Source organism: Sinocyclocheilus rhinocerous, unplaced genomic scaffold, assembly GCF_001515625.1.
Source record: "Sinocyclocheilus rhinocerous isolate Xijiao unplaced genomic scaffold, SAMN03320098_v1.1 scaffold945, whole genome shotgun sequence".
NCBI lineage: Eukaryota > Metazoa > Chordata > Actinopteri > Cypriniformes > Cyprinidae > Sinocyclocheilus > Sinocyclocheilus rhinocerous.
In genome coordinates this window covers 1,519,259-1,532,551 of record NW_015629570.1, presented here as the reverse complement: position 1 = coordinate 1,532,551, position 13,293 = coordinate 1,519,259, and the positions used below count along the sequence as shown (strand labels likewise).

The following is a 13,293-nucleotide window of genomic DNA, read 5'->3' as shown; positions in this document are numbered from 1 at the left end:
CACACTCACACACACACACACATATATATATAATAGATTTTATAGTATAATATGTCATTTATTAGATAATATACAAAAAAATGTGTGTGTGTGTGTGTATGTATATATATATATATATATATATATATATACAGTATATATATAGACACACAAGGATGAATTGATAAATATCAATCCAGAAAGAGTAAATTCATCTGAGGAGACATCATCAATTACAAATAAAGAAAATTAACCAGCTGACCGCAGAATGAAATGTAATCTTATTAAGATTAATTTGACTATTTGTCATAATTATCTTGGTCATTAAAGATTTGCATAAATCATACCTAAACCTATATGTCAATTCACACTATTACGTCAGACTTTAAAGTAATTAAAAGAAAAAACAACAAAGAAAACTGGTTCTTTTTAGCAAAAACTACTGCAAGCTTCAACCACAATGCAGTGTCACCTGAGAGCCCAGAACACTGGTATCAATAAAACCCATGCATGTAAAGGGTTTAAGTTACGTTTTGAAGTGAAACCCTTCACAAAAGAAGTCTTTAATTTGCTTTGACACTGGTCGGCAGTCGCCTCGGGTGAGAAAAGAGACTGCGAGTCTCAGAAAATAATTATGTTGAGGAGTGTCTTTGATGATTAAAACCAAAAAAGGATGGGCACATAACTCAAATGACACTTAGACTCGTCCGACAGGTTCAGTGTGGCGAAATGAACCATTGGTTTGGCTTACCGAGGCATTATGTTGACCTTTAAGCCACATGACCTTTGCTGTGTAAACAGAAGTGATGCATCGAACAGTTAAAACGTTACCACATTTAGGGTTTTGTGGTAATTTGGACGTCAGCCGACAGGTAGCAGCGTGCAAGAGAAAATCACGTGTAAATCCTTTAACAAATGCTGATGAGTGTTTTACATAGCGTGAACACTTAAATCTATTATTGATAGTAAACTTATTCAGTGTTTACACTTGCACTGAAAAAGCAACTCAGTCCGACTTCTGACGCAAGATTTTGTTGTTTTGGTACCCATTTGCCCCTACTAGTATCATCTTACCCACATGAAACCACGGCCCAGTATCGCCTTTACACCTGAATACTGCAAGGATTTCATTCAAAGGTCATTCTTTAGGCTGAGGACCAACACTAAAGACAAAAACAAACACCTTTATACATGAACGATGACGTATTGTAAGAGATTGAAGTAAGATGCGTCTTTGGGAACCATTTTTCCTCACACAACACTGTATTTTTGGTGATTCAGAGGTGCACGTGAGCGTACTGAAAACAATTTTGCAGGCAAAAGTACATTTTGTAAATGGCAGGTTGAACAAATTTTGTCAAAACAAAATTATTTATTAGATATAAATATACATATTGATAAGCCAATCATTATTAATATTAAATATTAATATAAAATTTTACATAATTTATAATTTAACATATTAAATTATAAATTATTTAGTAACTAATTTATTTAATATTTTATTTAAAATAAAACAGCTGTGGGGTAAAGGGTGTCAGATGCTTCATGGCAAACTGCCACTGGCTAAAATAAAAGAAATAAAATAAAATAAAAGAAATATTTGTGGTGTAAAGTGTGTCAGATGATTCATGGTAAACTGTGCCAGTGACTAAAGTAAAGTAAAATAAAATAAAATAACTCTGGGGTAAAATGTGATTTTAGATGATTAATGGTAAACTGTGCCAGTGACAATATACAGTATATATTTAAAAAAACGGTTGGGTAAAATGTGTCAGATGTAAATGAAATGAAATGAAATGAAACTGTGTCAGTAGCTCAGCTAGTAATGATGAGTTTCACCACCAAACTATTACTAAAATAACATTTTATTTACTGAAATATGAATAATCAGTAGCAAAACAAGTGTTTAATAAGATATGCAAATAGATTTTTTCTCATATGCTAATTTTTTTATTTATTTATTATTTGTTTTATGTAATCAGTTATATATTACAAAAAATAACCATGGTTTTATTGTAGTAAAAGTGTAATAACCATGGTTTTTTTGTCGTATTGATTACCATTTGTATAACCACAGCTTTACTACAAATACCATTGTTAAACTATGGTTAGTGTAGCAAAACTATATGGTTAATTTGTGGTTACCATGGTTTAACCATGGTTTTTTTGGCTTTATTTGTGGTAAACCAATTCAGCCCTTGACATGACACATACCTAAGTAGTATGTACAAACTTACATACATATATATAAATATATACATGTTATAGACACTTTCCTCTAATGTAAGTTTACTTGTTTACTTTAATAAGTTTTATCTCTGTCATTTCTCTTGTAGACAACGCGTAAAACCTCTTAAAATCTCACTCTCTCCTAGTCCTAACCAACCTGAATCAAAACAAAAGATTCAAATGAGTAAACCCACCAACAACAAAAGGGGTTTTAAAGGGGTCATATGATGCGATTTGAATTTTTCCTTTCTCTTTGGAGTGTTACTAGCTCTTGGTGCATAAAGAAGATCTATAAAACAGTTCATCACAAATGCAGACATGGTTTTATGTTTATGATGCAATGCAACGCGTAAAAAGTCCCCACTGGATGCAACAAATGCCTCGTTTATAATGTTTTTTTTTTTATGTTTTTGTCTACAAGGCATCACAATATGGCAAGGGGCATAACATTTCCGTCACACGCTTGAGGTATTCGGCCAATCACAACGCACAGAGCACACCTTACTTTTCAGAACGATGAGCTTTGTAAAAATCGACCCGTTTTAGAAAGGCGGGGCATAGAGGAGAAACAATAATGTACATTATGTGGAAAATAATGTGTTTTTTTTACCTTAAACCGCATAAACACATTTCATTACATCAAATACACAAAATAATGTTCTTTTTAGCAACATCATATGACCCCTTTAAAAAGTCATGACTCCGAAGGGAGTGGTGATGCACGAAAGCGGTGATGGAAAGTGTGTGAGAGGGGAGAGAGTGAAGGCGCGGACCGAAACCTGCACGCCAGAGACCGCCAGACATCCGCCTCAGAGACGAGCGCTGGACTCGGTCTGGATGAGGCGAGCTATGCGGGCGGGAGTGGAAAGATAAGAGAATGAGACACTCCCTCATTAGGGTATGAGAAAAGAGCTGCGAATGAGGGCATTAAGCTATGACAGGTACGAAAGTGAGAGAGTACTGACAATGGGAAAGGTGAAAGACAAAATAATTATGCACATGGATCATAAGGAACACGATCTTGTACGTGTGTAATTGTACCTCACCTTTGTACGGTGTGTCTGGGACATATAATCACAGATACACATGACTCGAAAACATTGTAATTACATGCCTTTGGGCTGGTTAAAGTGTGCTTTACTCGAATAGGTTTATAATGACGCTAAATGACTGGGAAAAAGTAAAAGTTCACATTGTCACGGCCAAAAATCTTGCGAGAGCTCTTTTTTCCCCCATACCTGAATCATTACCTGAGTCACATTTTCCTTCAAAACTTTCATTTGGAGCTGGATTAAAAGAGCATCCGTTTATGGTGCAATAGCGGCGTTGCATCAACATCATACTATCGGTGACTAAAGTATAGCTTGTTTTATTGTATTCAGTTAAATCAGGCTTATATTCCTCATATACGTTCACATCTAATCATCAAGGGTGTGTACTGACATTGATAGTGAACTTGCGGCTTTTAGTAGGCTACTCATTCTGCACATACCGAACAGGGCAATAACCTTATCAGATACGGTCACGGTCAGTGCACAGGTGGAAGGGAAACCCTTCACAACAACTTTCATTTAAAATGTTACTACTACATTTTAATAAAGCTTGACATAAAGCAAATTCATTTAAAATGTAATGAATTGCTTATTTTAGGTCTGTTTTAATAAATATTAAAATAATTATACATATTTAAAATAGTATATTTTCGAATAAATAAATAACACCTAAAATAAGCACTTTTATATACATTTTTTTAATTTAATAAATTGTTATACTTTATATTTTTATATATTGCATTATTATATATTTTATATATTATACAAAAATAGCATGCACATGCATGAAAATGGTGGAATATCATCAAACATCAAACACTAAATTCTGGGGAATTAACCTAGAATTAATGTTTATTCATAAAATCGTGTTTGTCAGGTTAGGCGTGCCTCAGGGCTTCGTCCTGGGCCATTTTACAGAGGCACCCTGGACACACCTGTTTGATGCTTTTCCGATAATCATTCCCATAAATAAGCTGAAATAAACACACCCCTAAGGTCAAACTGTATAAAAAGATCCTTGGCTCTCCAAAACCATTAAGCAACTGTCAGAGGTGTCCATCCAACAAAGCGCAAAGGCAACAGGAACGGAAACCATGACTCAGGTTACCCAGTCTTTTTCACGCAAGAGCTTGTCCAGCTCCAGCTCTCGTCCCTTCACCTCGCTCTCGCTCAGCGGTGGATACTCCAAGCGCATCGCCGTCGGTCATGCGCCAAGTGTCTACGCAGGTGCAGGGGGCTCCAGCGTGCGCGTCTCTTACGCACAAAGTAGCAAGAGCGGTTTCGACCTGGCCAGCGCGCTCGGCGGAGGTGACAATGGCTTCGGTTTGGCTTTCAACGAGAAGACCACCATGCAGAACCTCAACGACCGTCTGGCGAGCTACCTGGAGAAGGTGCGCTCCCTGGAGAAAGCCAATTCGCAACTGGAGCACCAGATCCGGGAGTGGTACGAGAAGAGAGCCCCTGTTTCCAGAGACTACAGCCACTATTACGTCACCATTGAAGATCTGCGCAAAAAAGTGAGTAATTTTACATTACATAACTATAAAAGTTATATTATTTGCAACGTGGAAATGAAAAATATTTCAATGAAAAGCAAACTACACTACTTATGACCATAGTACTATAACCATTATATTTTATTGACGTAAAACAGTAAATTAATAAAACTAAAACATAAAAAAAAAGATGATCAATCCCTGTGGTCTGCATGTCCATATTTGGATAATAATGTCACCAGTGTTGTTATATTTAAAAAACAAAACAAAAATCTAAACTAGAAATGAAGACTAGAAATGTTATCTTGGCAACTAGCTGACATAAAGCAAGTTTAAGTCATAAGGTAACTACAACTAAAAAGTAATAAATAAAAAGTAATAATCTATATAGACATGTTTTAGAACACATATACAAGCAATATAATGGATACATAAAAATATATATGGATATATATATATATATATATATAAGTGTAAAGGTCAGGGAGTTTCTATTCTTTATCTGTTTGTCTTTAGATCGCTGTCGCCAGCCAGGACAATGCCAGAATCATCCTTCAGATTGACAACGCCAAATTGGCAGCCGAGGACTTCAGAGTCAAGTTAGTACAACAAAAACCTTTACCTTCTAGTTCCATCATTTAAAACCTCTTTTCATGAAGTTTATATAACTTTAATATCACACTCAGCGTGCGAACTACGGGGGAGCTAGGCTCCCCTTAATGGCACTCTTTTGAGGCAGGCGCAAGCGCACAAACACCCCCCCGCCCCCCGTTATAAAAAAACAAAAACAAGTGGGCTCCTGCAAAGTCCACGGTATAGTTCTAACACTGATCACACTCCATTCTGGTTATTAAGTAAAAAACAGCTTAGACCAGTCTAGACCGGTAAACCAATCTTTCATTCCCAGCAAGGGTTTCCCCTCATTTTATGAGCTTGTTAATGTCACACCCCACATTTTAACACTTGAGTTTTTCTAGATTCCCAACCTAACCATTGTTATTCTTTGCGGCTTCAGGTACGAGAATGAATTGGCCCTGCGTCAGTCCGTGGAGGCTGATATCGCCGGTCTGAGAAAGGTTCTAGACGAACTCACCTTGACTCGCTCCGACCTTGAGATGCAGATTGAGGGTCTGAAGGAAGAGCTTGTCTACCTGAGGAAGAACCATGCAGAGGTGAGATCAAAAACTTTTTATGGCCCTCCAAGCAGGACAAACCTGGTGCAGTGAAGCAAGATCATTACCAAATAATCCACCAAACCAATAATCTTCTCCAATCAAGTGTAATTAAAAAAATTAGGCACTATTAGAAACCCTAGTCCTCTAATTAAATGTTACCTGAAGCATTGGAGTTCAAAGCTTTAAGGTGTGGTCACATTTACCACACCAATAGGAATCCGTGCAATTGGGAATTTTGTGTGAATGTTAATGTAAAATTTTAATAACTTCCTCTACCACTAGGGGGATCGAAACTGCATAGCCAGACCCCTAATTATTACCCTATGCTCAAATTCCCACTAGTTTTTATTACGAATGTTAAAAAAGAAATTTCCTGCTAGCTGCAGCTAGAGGGAGCAATTTGCAACTATTTTGCGAAATTTCACTAGTCAAAGATCAAGCACCTCCATCTCCTACAATATCAATTGCCACTTTTCAGAACAAACCATTTCTTTGAAAAATGTGCAATGTACGAAAAGGTGCATAAGCTAACATCTATATCATTGTTCTGTAGGAACTCGCAGCTCTTCGCGCTCAAATATCCTCCAGCAGCGTAAACGTAGAGGTTGACGCCGCACCTCAGCAAGACCTGGCCCGCATCTTGGAGGAGATCCGACACCAGTATGAGGGCGCCATTGATAAGAACCGCAGAGAAATGGAGTCCTGGTACAAGGGCAAAGTAAGTGTTTGTTCTTATTCTCAATGGCTAAAACATACACAATCATTCAGACATTGACCTCAAATCTCTGTCCCCACAGTTCGACGAACTGAACAAGACGGTAACCACCAGACAAGAAGACATCACATTGTCCCGCAGTGAAATCAGCGAGCTTAGGAGGACGCTTCAGAGCCTGGAGATCGAACTACAGTCACAGCTCAGCTTGGTAAAAGTCTTTCTTTCTCTTTGCAATTCATACTAACTTTAATTTAATATTAAAAACATTTCTACAACCACTTGGGGGGAGATTCATTTTATCCAACATGCACAGCCACACCCCTAATTATTATTCTATGCTCAATTCTCTACAAACTTTAATCAATAATGTTGAAAAAAAGACATTTTGCAATAGCTGCCTCTAGAGGGAGCCACTTACGCAATTTATTACGCACCCTCACCATTCTTCTATGCGTTATGCTTTGACAGAAAGCAGCACTGGAAGGCACACTGGGAGAGACAGAGTCACGGTACAGCCTCCAGCTCAGCCAATTGCAGGCCGTCATTAACGGTCTGGAGGCGGAGCTTTCTCAGGTGCGCATGGACATCGAAAGACAGGGCAGTGAATACAAACTGCTCCTGGACATCAAGACCAGACTAGAGTTGGAGATCGCGGAGTACAGGAGACTTCTGGATGGAGAGATAATGCAGTAAGTTTTTACAAATAAACAAATGAACGTTGTCTTTATAAAGATCACAAAAGTTGTACGATATTTATTTTTATTTTTTTTGTTACAGGAGACAGACAATCAAAGTTGTAGAGATTGTAACTCCTCCTCCTAAGCGTAAGTGTTTTTAAAGGGTGTCCTTTTTTGGGGGAAAAAATGTATTATACTACATGAATCAATGTAAATCATTTCAATTGAAATACAATTAAAATGTTGATAATTACATGCATTTGTGTAGCTTTTAACTTACAATTCTTCTTTATTTTTTCCTCTCCAGCCGAACCTGTGGTGACCAAGCGTGTTCGCACAGTAATCGAAGAGATGGTTGATGGAAAGGTTGTTTCTCGAACAGAGGATGTTGACGTTGAGGTCATAAAGAAGTAAAAACGACAGCAATGAGATCCATAAAGCTGGCATGAATTTTCAGCCTCAATACGGCTGATTAAATGATCCCTGTTCAACATCTCATGTGAAATGCCAAGAAAAAATAAAAAGACAAGCTGCGAAATTAAATGTGTTTGTTCTTTCATTCCTGTATGAGTAGCAGGTCGATATTTATCAAAAACAACACTGAAAATAGAAGTTTGAGCTGTATTATATTTGATTTGACGTGTGTCACAAGCGCCAAAAGACGAGTCAGCTTAATTAAGCACAATTTCAAAAGGTACGCCAGTAAGAAACAAAACAGTCTGTACAAAAGACGTACTCGCTCTCTCACAAACGTACAAACACAACTGGGAGATATACAAACATGACATACAATTTCCTGTGTACTTTTCTGACATTTTAAAAACATACTAAAACAAAAATAACCACCATTATCTTTTCAGAACACTTTTAATATATAACATTGTATTTACAAGTATTTCACATATGACACTATGTAGTTAAGAGCCCCCCACCCCCACAGGTGTCTGTATTTGACAAAATGTTCAACATAAATAATTAAACCGCATATTTTCCCCCATCACACAATTACAGTATAAATTCTACAGTAGCACAGCTGACTACCACAGTCAGTTGCAAAGTGCTGTCCTTTTTTTTTTATTAGTTTTTTTGTTAAATACAAAAATACCACCACTTCCGACGCAAAGTCGGTAGTAAATTTCTAGCTGCTGCGCTATCATGACGTAAACTGAAGCAAAATCGGCTCACATTCAAAATGGTGGGCGTGATTGGTCCTTAATGCCAAATCATTTGTGCAATGGCACCGCAAAACATTGTAAGGGGGAAATGTTCATAAAAACATTGGCAAACAATTACGATGGTCCGGAGTGTCATATTAAAAACGTTTTGCTCCATAATTCTTACATATCTTTTCTTTTCAGAATGCAGAAAATTATAACTTAAAAACTAAAAATACTTTAAATTTATTGATCGTTAAATTTTGCACTTGCAGTGAATAAAACATTAAAGCGACCAATGAGCTCTGTAAATGCCATCATCTCTACAGTCATAGCAAGAACTAAATGAACTATGACCACCTTTTGAGTATATTGCAGGTAATTGCTAACAGGTAACTAGTTAGAGAAGAGGAGATATGGATAAGCATAACCAATCATAAGCAGAATTTAAACCGGTATCTTCAGAGAGTGGAGCAGATACTTTTTCTCAACGAAAAACACAAAACTATTCATACAAGATGAACAACTAAAATCTGAAGATAATCGGTTTCTTACAGTAGAAGTTTTGAAAATTTGATCGTAAACATGGAAGAAAATTGGTAATTGTGAATATGTGATGATCTTTACGCTAACCAGAGAGAACGCTAGACTAAATCGCACATTAAACATTTAATTTGCGTCCATACTTATCAATTGAGAATCCAGTTTCCGCCAACGAAGCTAATGTGAAATTCACAGCTTTATTTTCTAAATAAAATGCTTCAAAGATCCGGAAAACATGGATCTGAAAGAAGAACAGCTGCCTGATGCATATTTAACGATACAAATGCCAGCCGTTACGTACTACACGTAGCCTTGCAATAAATATCGATTAGCCAAAGCGACACACCAATCAGTTTTAGAGGCAAACAGCTGTGAAATTTGGCAGCAAGAAACATCTTTACCATGGCTCATTTTCAACGCAGCTGGTGGCCTGTTAATTTCGCTAAATTAATTAATTTTCGCTAAAGAGAGAACTACCATGGAAACTTTATCAAGTAACGAAAGTACTTTACAAAAGTCTTAAGTACTTTAAAGACTATCTTTAAAGCGCCAGGGTAAAAACTAATTAAATATGTATCGTTAAAAGCTTTGTTTTTGTTCGACAATTTAAAAAAAAAGTATGTTAACGATTTTAACTTATGTTTCAAACATAAACGTTAAAACAATTACAGTCACAGTCGGGAAAAGGGAAGAGAATGGGCTGAGCACCTGTTGCTTTCAAGTTCACTGTTAAAAATCCCCCAAAACAAATAAATAAAACATAAAACGTGCTGTCGTTAGTTGCAAGAGTTAATTCTGACATGGACTGTGGCTCATTTCAGCTTTTGGCACAAAAGCAAAAGCAAATTTCTTTCTCTAACCCAAATAACTAACATTATTAACAGTACCTAACTCATCAGTAACCTGATATTTAGTTTGTTTGTTTTTTTACAAAAAATCCTTAAGTCATTGTTTGTCGCTGTAAAGTGCAATAGTGCTTTTTCGTCTGTATTCTAGCTTGCAGGCAGTCATGTCCGCTGCCTTCCAGCAGGGGGCGACAGCGAGCTGAGCGCAGATCTCACTGGCAGTAGTTGTAAATCACAGAAGAACCTCCGAAACGTTGAAGGACGGCGTTCATTCTTCCTTTTCGACCGGAGGCTCAGTTTCGCACGGCTTTACGATCTCCTCATCGTAAACTTTCAGAATCGCTTCACAGACAAAACGGTACTGGCTCTGAAAACAAACAAAATGGATGTCAAGTGACTCAGAATAAACAAAACTGCATTTACACACAAACGCAATAAGATTTGCTTTTACGCAATCTTTGAAAGTCTGTTTTCCAACATGAAAGAACTAGTCATTGGATTAACCAAAATTTGCAAAGTTTTTAGTGTCGAATCTTAGATATTTTGAGATACTTAATAGCAAGTTAACTAAATTGTTCCTGTAGTTCATAGTAGAACTCAAAATTGTTTTGTGGGAAAAATATCAATACACAAGGGAAGAATTAATCGTTCGATTAGTTTGCAAAGTTTGTAGCATGGACTCTTAGATATTTATAAACTTTGTTTGAGTTACTTAATAGTAATTCAACTAAATTGTTCCTGTAGCTCATGACAGAACTATAAATTGCTTTGGGGAAAAAGCATTTGCCATACTGTAAATGCGCATCTGAACGCGACGTTAACGGTAGTGGATCAATTCAATGCAACTCAATTAACTGGTTTGACGCATTTTTTAGAGAGTCTGTCTGTATTAATCTACTGCTATAAATTGTTTTTGGAAAAAGCTTTTGCATTTAAATGCGCATCTACATACTAAACGTAACATTACTTGTCAGTCAAACAGTCTCTTCCTATCTAAGTGGGCGGTTCTTGGCCAGAAGGAGCTGCAATGTGGGCTAGACTACTCACAGGAGTCTGGATCATCATGGCACGCTGGTCTCTCATGGTTCTGACGATGTCTAAAGGATACACCGACTGACCATTTTCTATCAAACACATCGCTGTCTCCATGGTGATAAGCACCCCGGTGCGACCAATCCCAGCGCTAGAAGAAAAAGGGGTGGAGTTAATAAACATTTTGTTCACCATTATGGTGTATTTTTCAGCTTATGAGATCTTGATTGTGGATACTGTCAGGACATTTTTTAGGCATGACCTGCAATGAACCACTACGGGTTCTGATGCATCCGCTCTTTTGCTGCGTACTTGACTGACAAAGTTCAAGAAGTCTGACGAATCCTCTGGAACGCCGTGATCGGGCCATGCCAAGTACTGCATCTGACAAATCTGCCTTTCTTCTTTACTCTGAATACAAATCCAAACGGATATTAGCACAGAAATCTATTTACACTAAAAATAAGAAACATTTAAAGAGATAGGTCACCTCCAAGTGTGTAAGCATCAAATCTCTGAGCAGGTATGCTGAGTTCCCTTCCTCTGACACACATGTAACCTGAAAGCCTCCATAGGTGCCACTTGCCGAAACATTTGGCCAGTATTGATGACATTTCACCTAAAACAGAAAATGTCAAGATATATCATATCTTGGCAAAATCACTGATAGAATTCAGAACACAACCACGTGGAGGACAAAAGCAAAGCAAAAAGTTACAAAAAGGCATTTTCATATCATTCAACTTCCATAAAGTGATGTAATATGATGTGTACATGTTAAAAGACAAGTAATGTAGGGCGGGACTTGATTTATCTGTCAGGATTTGATTGGATTATTTGACTTTGGAACGCACTAAGCCAAAAATTCATTGGTCAATATTTAGGCCCTGCCCTCAATGTCATGGTTCTATTAGCAGAAAGGAACAGCGGCTTATACATTCTTACATTTTGATTATAGAAGCAAATAATACAATTAGATCAGATTATTAAAGGTATTTAAAAAAAATTTTAAGAATAACAAAGCAATGAATCTGACACATATGTATGACCAGGGAAGTAATTTATTTGTAACTTATTAAATTCATTCATGACATTTAGCAATTTGCTAAATGTATTAAATTGGCAATTGTTGATGTTGACTAATTATAGTTAATTAAAAAAATGTAGTATATAAAAACAAAGGATTTTTAAAACTTGAAAAATTTCTTACAGATGTTTGTATTATTTTATTCTATTATTTTGTATTTCTATGAATTTTATTTTATATATATATACACACACACACACACACAGTGCACAGCATAAATGAGTACACCCCCTCTGAAACTTAACAAATTCAGCAATTACTCTTTGCTTAGAAGACATGTTATGGTTTTTTAGAGATATAATATTCCAGCAAGTCTGCTTGATCAGTTACCAAAGAAGAATGTTAAAATTATTCAAGAAAATACAATTTTCTTATCAAAGTGATCAGATGTTGTGTTACAAAAATGAGTACACCCTCCTGAAAGTTACTAAATAAAACAAAACAAAACAAAAAATTCTGGTGTAAGGTTAAGGCAAGTATTGATCAACAGGTAAGTATGTTGAACCAAAATTGTTAAAGGTAAGTAATTTCTTGATAATTATGTGTTATATGGCCCACTGAATCATACTCGGACTTAAAGCTGACAACAATGAAACCACTTGAGAGAGAACTGTCAGGAGATTTATTTCTTAGCATAAAAGAGGACAATACAAGAGGAATACCAAATTATTGTTTTAAGTGTGAAAATATAGCCAAAGTAACATAGAAATGCAAAAACAATGGACTTGTGGAAAGGCCCCTGAAATAATCAGGTCTTCACTTTAAGCTTTCATTTAGTGATGAGTGAGTTTTTGCTAGAAAAAGAGCAGGAGAAACACTGAAAGTGTCTCAGAGCCGGCAAAAGCTGTGAAAAGAGTGGCACTTTATCTCACAGAGTAAGATGCAGCATGCAGAAGTGACATGCATGGTTGTTTATCCACACCAGAACTACCGACTGTAGCCAAAGCACAATAAACTCATTTAACTTTTTCCAAGGCCCATATTTACAAAATATAGACTTCTGGGAATCCATACTCTGGTCTCATGAGACCAATTCAATCATTTCGGATCTAACAGCATCCAAAATGTTCTGGTGTTGCTAGAGGAGGAGTACAGAGAGAAGTGCCTGGTTCCCACAGTGGCATTCAGTGGTAGTAAAGCTCTTCTATAGGGATGTATGAGTGCTAAAGGTGTGAGGGAGTTGTACTTTATCAACGCTGTCATGAATTCACACTACTGTGTGATGTAATACAAAAACCTGAAACTGAAGATGCTACCCTCTTCTCATTCCCCGCACTGTTGGGCATTTTTTCTAACATGACAATGA

The 13,293-nt window shown here is 36.7% G+C and overlaps 2 protein-coding genes across 2 annotated transcripts in view; one reads left to right on the top strand and one right to left on the bottom strand.

Annotated features, from left to right (window-relative positions):
* Window positions 1-4,140: 4,140 nt before the first annotated feature.
* Window positions 4,141-9,630, top strand: LOC107739339 (keratin, type I cytoskeletal 19-like). Its single transcript, XM_016551436.1, has 8 exons — window positions 4,141-4,780; window positions 5,276-5,358; window positions 5,775-5,931; window positions 6,488-6,652; window positions 6,732-6,857; window positions 7,118-7,338; window positions 7,427-7,473; window positions 7,634-9,630. The coding sequence occupies exons 1-8, from the start codon at window positions 4,358-4,360 to the stop codon at window positions 7,738-7,740; spliced, it is 1,329 nt and encodes a 442-aa protein (XP_016406922.1). The 5' UTR covers window positions 4,141-4,357; the 3' UTR covers window positions 7,741-9,630.
* Window positions 9,631-9,956: 326 nt separating this feature from the next.
* The window catches only part of LOC107739349 (tyrosine-protein phosphatase non-receptor type 4-like), a 38,485-nt gene continuing 35,148 nt past the window's right edge, over window positions 9,957-13,293 (bottom strand). Inside the window, exons 23-26 of the mRNA XM_016551444.1 lie at window positions 11,391-11,519; window positions 11,163-11,311; window positions 10,916-11,051; window positions 9,957-10,235 (exon numbers count right to left, since the gene is read on the bottom strand). Of these exons, the coding sequence (XP_016406930.1) occupies window positions 10,137-10,235; window positions 10,916-11,051; window positions 11,163-11,311; window positions 11,391-11,519 (513 nt within the window). The 3' untranslated portion in view covers window positions 9,957-10,136. The remainder of the gene's footprint in view (window positions 10,236-10,915; window positions 11,052-11,162; window positions 11,312-11,390; window positions 11,520-13,293) is intronic.